This window comes from Melitaea cinxia, chromosome 2 (assembly GCF_905220565.1).
Source record: "Melitaea cinxia chromosome 2, ilMelCinx1.1, whole genome shotgun sequence".
In the NCBI taxonomy this organism is placed as follows: domain Eukaryota; kingdom Metazoa; phylum Arthropoda; class Insecta; order Lepidoptera; family Nymphalidae; genus Melitaea; species Melitaea cinxia.
In genome coordinates this window covers 18063645-18076034 of record NC_059395.1, presented here as the reverse complement: position 1 = coordinate 18076034, position 12390 = coordinate 18063645, and the positions used below count along the sequence as shown (strand labels likewise).

The window sequence follows — 12390 nt, the reverse complement described above, 5'->3', positions numbered from 1 at the left end:
TTTGTTTCTTCGTGTGTGTCAAATACATGGTAGTGTGAGTAATGTTTTTTTTTTATTTAGTTAATGTATTGAATGATTGTTTGTTGGACGTTGGACGTTGGACGTAGAAGGAGAAGGAGAATGAGAAGGAGAAGGAGACGGAGAAGAAGAAGGAGAAGGAGAAGGAGAAGAAGGAGAAGGAGAAGGAGAAGAAGGAGAAGGAGAAGGAGGAGAAGGAGAAGGGGGAGAAGGAGGAGGAGAAGGAGAAGGAGGAGGAGAAGGAGAAGGAGAAGAAGGAGAAGAGGAAGAAGAGGAAGAAGAGGAAGAAGAGGAAGAAGAGGAAGAAGAGGAAGAAGAAGAAGAAGAAGTCGGTGTATCGTTATCATTGTTTCGGCGTATCGGTGTGTCATTATGTCGGTGTCGGTGTGTCGGCGTTGTGTCATGCTAGGTTGGGCATGAAAAAGTGACGGATACGGATACGGATCTCATTTTTCCCGCGGATATCCGCGGATACGGATACGGATATCTGGAACATCTTAACAACAAATAATTATTTTACAACGTAAAAACTAGGAATTGTCATAACTATTTGTAGTTTAATCTAATCAAGTTTTTTGATCTATCAAATCAACAATGAACAAATATATCTGTAAAAAAAAATCAAATTAAGTTTTTTTGACAGGTGACAATGTTAGCAAAATAAAATCTGATCCTTAGGATTACTATTATATCCTTTAATAATCCTATCGTAAATTTAACATACTTAAATAATTTAAATTCAAGGGTGGTAAATTATGATGTAGAAATACTAGATTCTCTGCCCTGTGAGGCAACAATCTATTTCTTTTCTCTTCGCATACATTTCCTGCTTCCGAGAATAACTGTACACTATATACAGTCGTTGCCGGAGAAGTTAAAACAATTCTGGCTAAAATAGCCATGAGTTCATACTTTCCTTGATTTTTTACCCACCTACATGGTGGGTAAAAAATCAAGGAAAGGAAGAAAAGGACTCATACTGCGTAGTATAAAGTCTCATTCAAATAAACGCTTCACACTCGGTGGCAAACGGCAACAACACAAATAAAAAATTCTCGTATGGTGATGGAATTTGCGCTAATGATATCAAAGTACATGTGAGTGGTTTTATGATAGTATTTCTAGATTCACTCCATTCACGGTCTAAATATGGTATATTTTAGATATGTATAAAAATGGTAAGTTATCGATACATTTGTAATAAAAGAATCACACCACTCTTTGATAACACCACTCCGCAAGTCATAAATAGCTACCTGTACTATTTCCGGTTCACCCTTGATGCTGTAATACAGCTTTTGTAGGAATCAAACGAAAAACATTAATATTTAAATTGTATACAAAAAGACATTTATGTGTTTTAACAAATTTGTTATTAGTTCTGAGTTCTAGCCTTTTGGTCTGTTGGTACTAATAATTGAGCTCCGAATTTCTATTTTATTAAAAAAAAAACTTTTATTTAAATAACTGTGCAATTATACATTTATAAACTTATTTTCTTAACATTAAAAATTTATCATTCCATAACACAGATATTTTTTTATTATTTTTAAATAAATCAATTTTAGACAAATAGATACTTACAGATCTTTACAGTATTCTTTTTTTTTTAATTTGTTTATGGTTTATCATCATCATCATTACAGCCTTTACAGTCCACTACTGGACATAGGCCTCCACAGGTTTACGCCAAAAATAGCGTGAACTCATGTGTTTTGCCCATAGTCACCACGCTTGGCAAGCGGGTTGGTGACCGCAGGGCTGGCTTTGTCGCACCGAAGACGCTGCTGCCCGTCTTCGGCCTGTGTATTTCAAAGCCAGCAGTTGGATGGTTATCCCGCCATCGGTCGGCTTTTTAAGTTCCAAGGTGGTAGCGGAACTGTGTTATCCCATAGTCGCCTCTTACGACACCCACGGGAAGAGAGGGGTGGCTATATTCTTTAGTACCGTAGCCACACAGTACAACACACAGTAAAGGCTGTAATGATGGTTTATATAACTATAAACTAACCTTGTGACTCTCTTCCTTCATGATGTAAGTACCGGCTGGCAGGTCCCTCACTTGAACGTTTCCTTTCAGTATCTGATCGTCATCTAGACCTAGCTCTTTTACGAATGCTTCTGTTGCTATTTGTATTAAAGCCTGTATAAAAAAAAAAAACGATTAATACAAAAATTGAAATTGCTTGTAACAATTTATTGTTTTATAGCATTTTAAAGGAGTGAATGACTTGGTGATATAAGTAAATCAAATTTGTTTGGATTAACCACACCAAAAAAATTATTATGTTCAGTTTCGCTATTTTTATTATACTTTAAAAATTATTTAGTAACCAATGGATTAATGAATGATGATTTAATAATATTATTAATATCATACTTGCTCATCCAGATTATCAGTATAATGTTTCTTGAAGGAGGAACCTTCTTTGGATCTTTGGAAAGATGACGTCGGCTGGACATCTGGCTGTTGCTAAAAGTACATAAAAGGGAGCGTTAGTATGTTAATAAATATTTTAAAGAAATTATATATTTACATCGCTACTGTATTTAATCAAATAATAACAATTTTATAAAGCTTTAATTTTATAAAGTTTGAGAAACAAACAAGAATTAAAGTTTCTGAAATTACATTTTTTAAAAATTTAACAAATGGATTAACAAATTGGAATCAGATAAATTACTTGAAATTTATTTTAAAAAACTTCATAGCAGTAAAGTATTCAAAAACATTATAAGCCTTCGTTGTAATCATCGGTTATCATATTCAAAGTTAGTTATCACAAACACACTGTATGTATTTTGTTACTTTCGGCACACAGATATTATAAAAAAGTAACAAAAACTATCTCGAAATTAAAATGTTACTGATGACGTTTATATACTAAAACTAAATCCAAAATAATCCAAACACGTTGTGATATTTACCAATTATATCAAAAACGTTTCCAGTTATGTCACAAGTTGTCACATCGTGTGACAAGGTCATAATATTTTAAATCTTACCACTTTAACTGCGTTTCGCATTGATCAACGTAAATTCGCTATTTAAAAACGCAAAATATGATAATTCATAGAGTCACGACAAACTAATGTGACATGATCAGGGGAAAAATACAAAAATCATGAAATTTGTGACAAGTAATTTATGAATGTCCCGTTAAGATAAGACAATAGTTCGAAGGATATTTACTGGAAACTACAAGAACCGGAAACCGACCGCTCTAGTAATAAGTGTAGCGGTGCGTGTGCCGTGTCGCCGGTGCCTACACACTGACGGTCGCGGGTTCGATTTCCGCTCGGAGTGGATGTTTATGTAAATACAAATATTTACTTCCGGTCTGGTTGGTTGTTCTTGTGGGTCTTCCCACCGTGCCTCGGAGAGCACGTTAAGCTGTCGTCCGGTTGTCATCATATACATCTGATAGCGACCGTTAGTCATAGTAGGGAATATATCCGCCAACCCGCAATGGAGTAGCGTGGTGGATTAAGCTTCAATCTTTTTGCAGTGGAATATTACAAGCTGAAGTTGCACAAGAACCGGAAACTATAAAAAATATAGTAATGTTTATGATATTACTTTTTTTTATAATAATCTATGTGTTTGTTAGTTACCTGTGGTGTGTTCTGAGTGTTAGATGTGATATCGGGCACCATGTCGGGTCGTGGCTTCCTGCCCTGAATGTTGATGGGGGAAGACGCTTGACTCTCCTGCTGGTAACGTAAGTTAAGACTTAAGCACTGTCCATACGTAACTTAGCTTAAGTTACCTGACCAAGCATCAATTTTCTTTATTTTTTCTTTTACGTCTGCCAGTGACAGAAACATTTACCTAGTCTATTGTCGACGCAGTTTCAGAATGAACATTAATGTATTAAATTTATACATAAGTTATGGCCTATACAAGAATTCATTCTAATAACCATGCTTTATGTGAATTTTTGCTTAATTCATTATTAGTGTTCAAAAAAATTGTTAATTTTAACACTAAAATTCAACACGTAAAAATACACAAGTATACACACGCATATAACTACAAACAAAGGACAAAATAGACACAATTCAGTATCTATGTAATGTTAGTCTAAGTACTCTTAACACCTTAAAGTAATAAATTCTAACAGTGAGATACCTCCCATGACACAATAGTACGCTAGTAACAACATAAATTATCGACTTTTGTATTCCGAGTACCGACCCCATTCCCCCCTGCTGAAAATTCAATTTATCCACATTGTCACAATATAATTTACACTGTAGTTAGAGTTATTGTACTATTTACTGATCTGGATTAATCAAAACCTACAACTATTGGAATCAAATTGAACAATTTCATTATTATTATTATTTTTTGTTTCTTAATTCTTTTTAGTCACAGTTCCAACAATACAAGTATCGCTGAGTTATCAGAGTTTGTGTCCAGGGGTGGGAGGTAACCCCAACCAACGTAACTTTAAACACTATCAGAATTTATTACACAATAATTAATACTTTAAATAAATAACATACATTTGAACTCACCACGTGTTCCGGAACAGTCCTTTCGCTGTGATGTGGGGAGTGCATACTGGTACCGCTGTCGACGTATTTACCCGTTTTTCCGGGAGATGGCATTGTCATTGGGCGTCGTTTATCTTTACCCTTGTAATAAATTTTTATCTTCAGATTTATTCACATAAGTTAACATTTATGATTGATGACGGCTTTTTTATCATCGATCTTCTAATTTTAGTCTTAGCGTGATGTTATATAGCCTACAAAGCTTTGAAATAAATATGCTTTTCAATATAAGTTCTTTATATTAAGTAAGTATTCAACTCTGAGTCTATCAAATATTGGGCAGCCCGACTGGGGCAGTACCTCGACCTTACAAAAGATCACAGCTAAATAATACTGCTTTCAAGCAGTATTGTGTTTCTGTTGATGACCGAGGTGACCTCTTGGGGGAGTTGGGGATAGTGTCAGCAACGTACTTGCGATGCTTCTGGTGTTACAGGCGTCTATAAGCTATGGTAATCGCTTACCATCAGGTGAGCCGTATGCTTGTTTGTATAAATAAATAAATATATCATCTCTTAGATACAATTTTGTAGTTTTCTATTACTTATGAAATATTATTTTTAACCAAAATCAATGTATTTATACTTACAGGATTAACCAATTCAGCACTTAATCCGAGATACTGGTGGAGTGCGGTGAATGTTACTCTTTGTAAACGTACCATGATGATCTAAAAAAAAAAGATTCAGAAGAGTTAAAAAAATAAAACATTGATGAGCATTTGCCATGTACAGTAATATACCTTTATCTCCCTTAAAGAAACGAAATAATAAGAATAATGTAAAATTTTATATTATCTAAGAAGAATAGTTATGTAATCTTATTATATCTTGACAGTCACGACGTTCTATTCAATGACAAGAATCGCATTCGCTATAAAGGTTGGCTAATTTCGCCAAAATGTTTACTCATTTATAATTTCAAAGGTATATTAATTCAGATATTCAAATTTTTTTTTATTTTTTTATTTACAAGTCTTAAACATCCACGGACTTTATGAACCCATGTCCTTTTTTACTCTAAATACATGCAAATTTTTATTTTTATTATTTTTTTTTTATTTCAAGGTAGGATATTCAAATATTGTATTATGAAAGAATCGGTTTTTCAGTACAACTTTACTAAAAACTCAAAGTAATTAAATTTTTTTTTTAATTCTTTTGTTTTCGTTATAATACTAAACCTCTCTAACCCAACCTATCTCTTTCCGTGGGTGTCGTAAGGGACGACTAAGGGATAACACAGTTCCACTACCAACTTGGAACTCAAAAAGTCGACCGATGGCGGGATAACCATCCAACTACTGGCTTTGAAATACACAGGCCGAAGACGGGCAGCAGCGTCTTCGGTGCGACAAAGCCAGCCCTGCGGTCACCAACCCGCCTGCCCAACGTGGTGACTATGGGCAACACACATGAGTTCACGCATTTTTGGCGCGAACTTGTGGAGGTCTATGTCCAGCAGTGGACTGCGATAGGCTGAAGTAATATAATACTAAATAACTTATATAAATACATAATATAATAAAATACACACCTGTATAACTCTCACAAATATATCGGGATACTCTTTAAAAACTTCCTGGAAAGCTTTCATGGGGAGCTTTATCACTTGCGAGTCCTCTAAAGCCTTCGCGTTCACTGTTTTGTAAGGTTGAGAGTTACCCTGGTGGACAAACATGACATTACTAGCTTTACCTCGCAATTTGACTTTATTTCCGATCACGTGGGAAAGTCTGGATAAAGGAAGCCTATGTGTTATTTTAGATTTCCAGCTATCGACGTACCATGTTTCATCATAATCAGTTCAATAGTTTAATTAGTTCAGGACAATAGGTCGAATAGTAGCTAGTCATTGTCAAACGTATATTTTTCACATTGTACACAACGGTTTGTTCCTAATTAATGAAAAAGTCATTTTTAATAGTTAATTAATTACTTTAAAAAAAATAGCTTTTATTTGCTACTTAATTATTAGTAAATTTTGTTTATTGATCCACCCACGTTTGTTTACATCAATACATACAAAATACATTGTAAACAGAACCAACTTAATCTCGGTGTAACAAAGACTTACAGGCAGATACATCATACATTTTCATATTATCTCATGTTATGGTATCAAAAGAAATTATTTTCCCCTGTTTTGCAATATCTCCAATCAATGTTCCGCCCTTATTAGTTGTACATAGATACTATAAAAAAATATGTGTGTCTTCCTCGATAAATACGCTATCCAACAGTAAAGACATTTGCTAATCGAAGTTTTTACTACTACTCATGTTTTCTATAATATTATTACGACATAGGTTAGTTAAGATAAAATTAAACTATTTTTTTAAATATTTTATAAATATTTTTGTGCTGGTTATTTGTACTATTATTTAATATGTGTTAAAATTAGCATAAAAATTATATGAATTGCCATGTCACGTCTTTATTAACGTATTCAATTCTTTTTGCAACTACGTGAAACTTTATTATCGCGTTAATAAACACCTTATGACGCAATTTGGCATTGAAAAAGTTACTAAAATTTGATAATATTAATAATCTTTAATATGATAGCATAAAATTATTTTTTTTGACGACACAATTTATAAAAGTAGTTTTATGAAAATTTACATAAATTTTACAGTCAAACACAAGTAAATAAAGTACGGTTGAGATAACAAACTCAATAGATATTTTAAGACCGTAGAAGAAGAAGTTCTTTCTCTACCTTTACTTGTCACTTTATTATCAAATATTTAATTAATAAAGATAAAGTTTGTAGGATTGTTTGTAAGAATATTTGTAGATTTGTGAACGGTTATCTTTGACAATTTGTCCTTAATAGTATGTTTTTTTTTTGACACTTAGTTTTTTTGAGACAGAAAGACAACTTTTTTGGAGGTTTTAGAGAGTTCTGTCTCGAACTTCATCTAAAATAGTATGTTTGTGGACGAACAATATCTTTAGTGAAATGGAAGAACACTCACAGTCAAGACATCTGTGAAGCTGAGTAGCGAGGTGACGCTCTCACCAGCTCGTACTATCTTCAGCGAGAGGGTACTAGAGTCAGGATTCGTGATGTACACGTTCACGCGGCCTGTTTGAACTACGTACACGTTTTCGTCTGTATCACCTGAAATATAAAACATTTTAAACTATTTTAAATGTTCTTCGTTGGAAAATTTAAAACATATTTTAGATGGTGTCTCAAAATCAACAATTTTTAAATTATTTTTGAGTTTAGAATCTGAACATTTATTATTTGAAACTTATTTCAAACATAATTGAAAACCATTAACTTACTATAAATATTCAACATAAGTTATTCCATTCACTTATTTACTTTAGATTAATGGCTTCTAAAAGGTCCAAAAAAACAAAGATGATGATTTGGCAATGTTACGTGGAATGGAAAAGACACTAAAGAAATTTATAAAATAATTCCAACACAGAGGTTACTATCTGTCAATGTCAAAATGACAGGTTGCAAACAGTTCGCTAAATCGTTTTTAATAAAATATTAGGTAAAATTTTCTCAATTATTAATATTACATTTATCTATCTAAAAGTTAAAGTTACATCCCTATTTCACGCTCTACTCACCGACTTTGAATAGGAAAGTCCCTGCCGGCAAGTTCAGTATCTCCGTATGTTTGCACAGCATCAAAAAGACTGGTTTCTCAAAGTGTCCAAAGACTCTGATGCTGTGCAACATGTACAGGGCATCTGGTGGTACTCTATCATCGCTTGTCAGGTCTTCTTCTAAATACTCTGCCGGAGGTTCCAATACCTAGTGAAGCACATACAATATACACAATTTAAATAAATATTGTAATGACTAACATGAAACAAACTATTAAAGTTGGCTAGAACTAGAAGATATCACTACACATAATACGGCCTGTTTTCAATTTTTTTATGGTTCTTAATTGTATATTTCATGTGTACAATAAAGTTTCAATAAATAAATAAAATAGATTCGATGAACTATTTTAATGCCTATTATGACAATTTTGTGGTATTTTTTGTTACTAGTGACGCATGCATCCGAGATACGAGCAGTTGTTTATTATATTTATATTTACTTTTAAATTCATTTTACATACTTTAAACACAAGGACTTCACACTCAACAGCTCATAATAGGATGAGTCCCTCAGATGACACATACATGACAGTCCCCGTATAAACATATAAACAATGTATACAAACATTTGTCATTAGCGCTGATAACCAGCGACAGCAATCTCAACAGCCAGTTATTACACTGTGCTCACATATACACAGTTGGTTTGTGAAAACAAAAGCTTTTTAGAGTGGGTAGATACATCCTTACGGTAAAACTACCGTTTTAATTAAATTACTGTAAATAGACAATTGAAAACTCAAACTAAGACATAGATATAATTTCTTAACATTGAAAATCCCACGAAGTAGGACTCCACTAAACTAAGGTTCATATGGATGGCTGTTGATGGTTCATATGGTAGTTGTATAGTTAAGGTTAATTCAACCATTGATATTTCGTATCTCCTTTATTCGTTGAGGTCAGGCAAAAAGTAGAACATTTTATCAATGACAATTACCTTTTTTTATCAGTCAAGGACTGTGACGCTCGTAATTTTACACGTATTTTTAAGTTGTTTTAATTTTAATATCAATTTTAACACCTTAACACCGATAATTTAACAATTGAATTATTTTTAACACTGTCAATTCCATAGCAACAATAGCCTGGAAGCTGATTTTATTATTATCTTGTATATAAAAATAATATGCGCTAAATGTGTAGCTAAGAACAAAACTCGAGAAGGACAAAACTAAATTGGTATTTCTATATACATGGTTCTTACTGAAAGATAAAAGAAAGAAGAAGTCCAAAAAAAATGGATAAAATACGAAAACTTCTGAAAACGTAAAGCATTTGATCGTTCGCGAGACGGAACAACTGAACGTCTGTAGAGTCGAGGTTTATATCATCATCATCTCCTTTTGTTTGAAGTCGGGAAAAAAAGAAACCTCTACTTATAATTAGATGTACCCCTCTCCCCCTTTTTAATATTAGAATTCATTTAACTATTAGATAAATATAAATACCATAAAATATAATACAATAAAAAATTAAATCTATTTGAACAAGTGAATTAAGTGGATATTATACAACAATGAGTGTACATTGACCTTATGTTTCAACAAGGCTTCAACAAAACAACTTAAACCCGTTATAGAGAAGATGATTCGTCTTTGTGATACGACAAAAGTGAAAAAAAAAATTACAATGTTGAATTAAGAGTGATTATAAGGGCTATCACAAACTGGGCGACTTGTCGCCGCGACTTGATGTGGAGCTTACGCTTGCGTCAGCGACGAGCCGTTACGACAGAGCTTACGACAGATTCTAAAAAAAACACGTGGATATTCCGCTCACAGCGAGACTGACGCTACAATGTCGTGCGATTGTCATCGTGCATGCGCGTGCACAGCACGACTAGGAGCGGCAACAAGTAACGAGCGCGCGCGAATTTTTAAGCTTTGAACAAAATATTATATGAAAATTGTCGACCGCAGCTGTCGCTGTCGCTGTCGCATGTCGCCTAGTGTGCGCCTTCCTATTCCTTCCACCTATTGTTAATACAATAACTGATTGCTATGCTATCACAGATTCGATGGCCGCTCAAAACAATTAATAATAAAAAAAATAAAAATAAATGTATTAACCGATTCAGTCAGTATAGGAAAGGGGCTTAAGCTAGTATGTAGTGTTGTAATAGACTTCAAATAAAGGACGTTCTCGATTCGGCTGTATTTTTTATGTGTTCTTCCTAATAAATTCTTACAAGTTTTTTATTTTATTTTGATGATTCTTTTTTAGTTCGAAAACTGGTTTTTATCTGTGGTCCAATTTAAAGTTGGGCGCGATCTGGCGAGTAGTTTTTGACCTAATAATATGTGTGAGAACAAACACAGTTATATATTAGTACACATATTTACCTTAAGCTGTTCAGGAGCGGAGTCCTTCTTGAGCTGCAATAACTTCCTCGCAAACCTCATGACGGCGCGACGTTTCCTCCCCTGCCCTGAGTTTGAGATGGACTTCACTTTCCTCAACATCCTTCGTCCGTAGAAAAGCATTTTGTCGCGTTTTCGGAATCTCTTCGCTGGCTCCCCAGCAGCTGTTGCACTCGCAGCTAGCTCTGTTTAAATAAAGTTTATATAAATAACCTCTAATACTAATACAATAAAGTCAATAAGAATTGAATAAATAATAAAAGTGTATTTCTATGAATTTTTGAGTTAAAAAAATACTTATATATATTAATTGAGTTTGGAATATTAAATTACTAAAGCAAAGAAATCTTATTATTTTTTGTTTTTGTTTTTAATTATTGATTTTACAGTATTTAAGTCCATTGTCTATGTTAAACTAATAATATAATTTAGTATAGTATCGTATAGTACAATTAAGTAAAAAATAGCTACCTTTTGAACGGCTTCGTTTGTAGTAATAGAAGAAGACCACAAGAAGTGACACTAGCACACAACCGCAGAACGACCACAGCAGCTGAAAAAAAAAACAAACAAATAAAAACGTCATCAACAAAGTATTGATATACAAGAAAATTACACTCGTTATTACGTTACACGTATCGTGTTATTTTGATACATTATTCAAAAAATGTAATGGAATTTTTTACTAATTAATAAATTATCATTGACCTAAGGGTACACTTTTATCTACACTTATAATAAAAAAATGCTCTCTTTGTCAGAATATAATCGATAAACTCTAAACGTACTTTAAAAACAAAGACGTAATTTATTTGGGTTATATTATTCCTATTTAGGATATTTTTAACAGACTTCAAAAAAGGATGAGGTTCACAATTCGACTGTATTTTTTTAATGTATGTTTAGAAGAAAGAGAAGAACTTAGAACTTTTGATTGGGTGGACCGATCGAGTTCGATGATTTTATTCGAAAGGTAGTTCGTGTCATGTGGTCCTATTTAATTGACATCTGACAAATACTTTTGAGTAATCTCTAATAATGCTCATTTACTTGACCAGTTTTTCATAAAAACCCGTCGTTGTAAACATTTTTTTATTAAAATAGCAAAAAAACAAACAGTTTTTCTTCAGTGACTGGTAAAGAGTCAGTTCGCGAGTAATAATAATCTACAATTCTACTATATCTAAAGAGCAACAGGCTATAAAACAACACGCTACGATATTTTTTATAAAAAACAAAACGGTCACCCTATATAATACGTTGACATAGTACATCTCTTATATTACGTAAAAATATACCCATATACAACTATAGTTCAAAATTTTACTTTATCACTACGTCAATGTCAATATACGATAATAGATATACTTATAAAAGAAAACATAGTTACGCCTATTATAACATCAAATAAGGAACCTGCGTTGTTACCGTACAGTGACATAAATCACATAAATGGCCTATTTGATACGTTTACTCCGGTGTATCTTGAAAAAGGAGTAAGCACGTGTAAAATTTTATTAGTAGCAGTAGTTGGAGAGTAAGCTGGTGAATGCGTGACAAGAGCGTTATAAAAAGTGTGATCGGGCCAGGCGAACGGAAGTTCAGAGGGAAATATAAGTTAGTGAAGACAGAAAGAGAGTGACGTTTTTTCACATTAATTGGGAATTTGTCGTAGAAGGTTCAACATCCTAAAGGAATAGGTACTATGAGGAGTACTATGTAAATATACATACTCGTATTGAGTTTGGATGTATGGAGTCTCCTTCCAAATAGAATTTCCAAAACAAAGATTTAAAGTTGTATTTGTCAAG

At 33.2% G+C, this 12390-nt stretch overlaps 1 protein-coding gene across 1 annotated transcript in view; it reads right to left on the bottom strand.

The window, feature by feature from the left end:
• Positions 1–12390, bottom strand: part of LOC123666180 (neuropathy target esterase sws) — a 40985-nt gene that overhangs the window by 19763 nt on the left and 8832 nt on the right. Inside the window, exons 2-10 of the mRNA XM_045600382.1 lie at positions 11051–11132; positions 10562–10764; positions 8175–8361; positions 7559–7704; positions 6115–6243; positions 5168–5248; positions 4540–4659; positions 2399–2491; positions 2030–2161 (exon numbers count right to left, since the gene is read on the bottom strand). Coding sequence (XP_045456338.1) covers positions 2030–2161; positions 2399–2491; positions 4540–4659; positions 5168–5248; positions 6115–6243; positions 7559–7704; positions 8175–8361; positions 10562–10764; positions 11051–11132 — 1173 coding nt within the window. The remainder of the gene's footprint in view (positions 1–2029; positions 2162–2398; positions 2492–4539; positions 4660–5167; positions 5249–6114; positions 6244–7558; positions 7705–8174; positions 8362–10561; positions 10765–11050; positions 11133–12390) is intronic.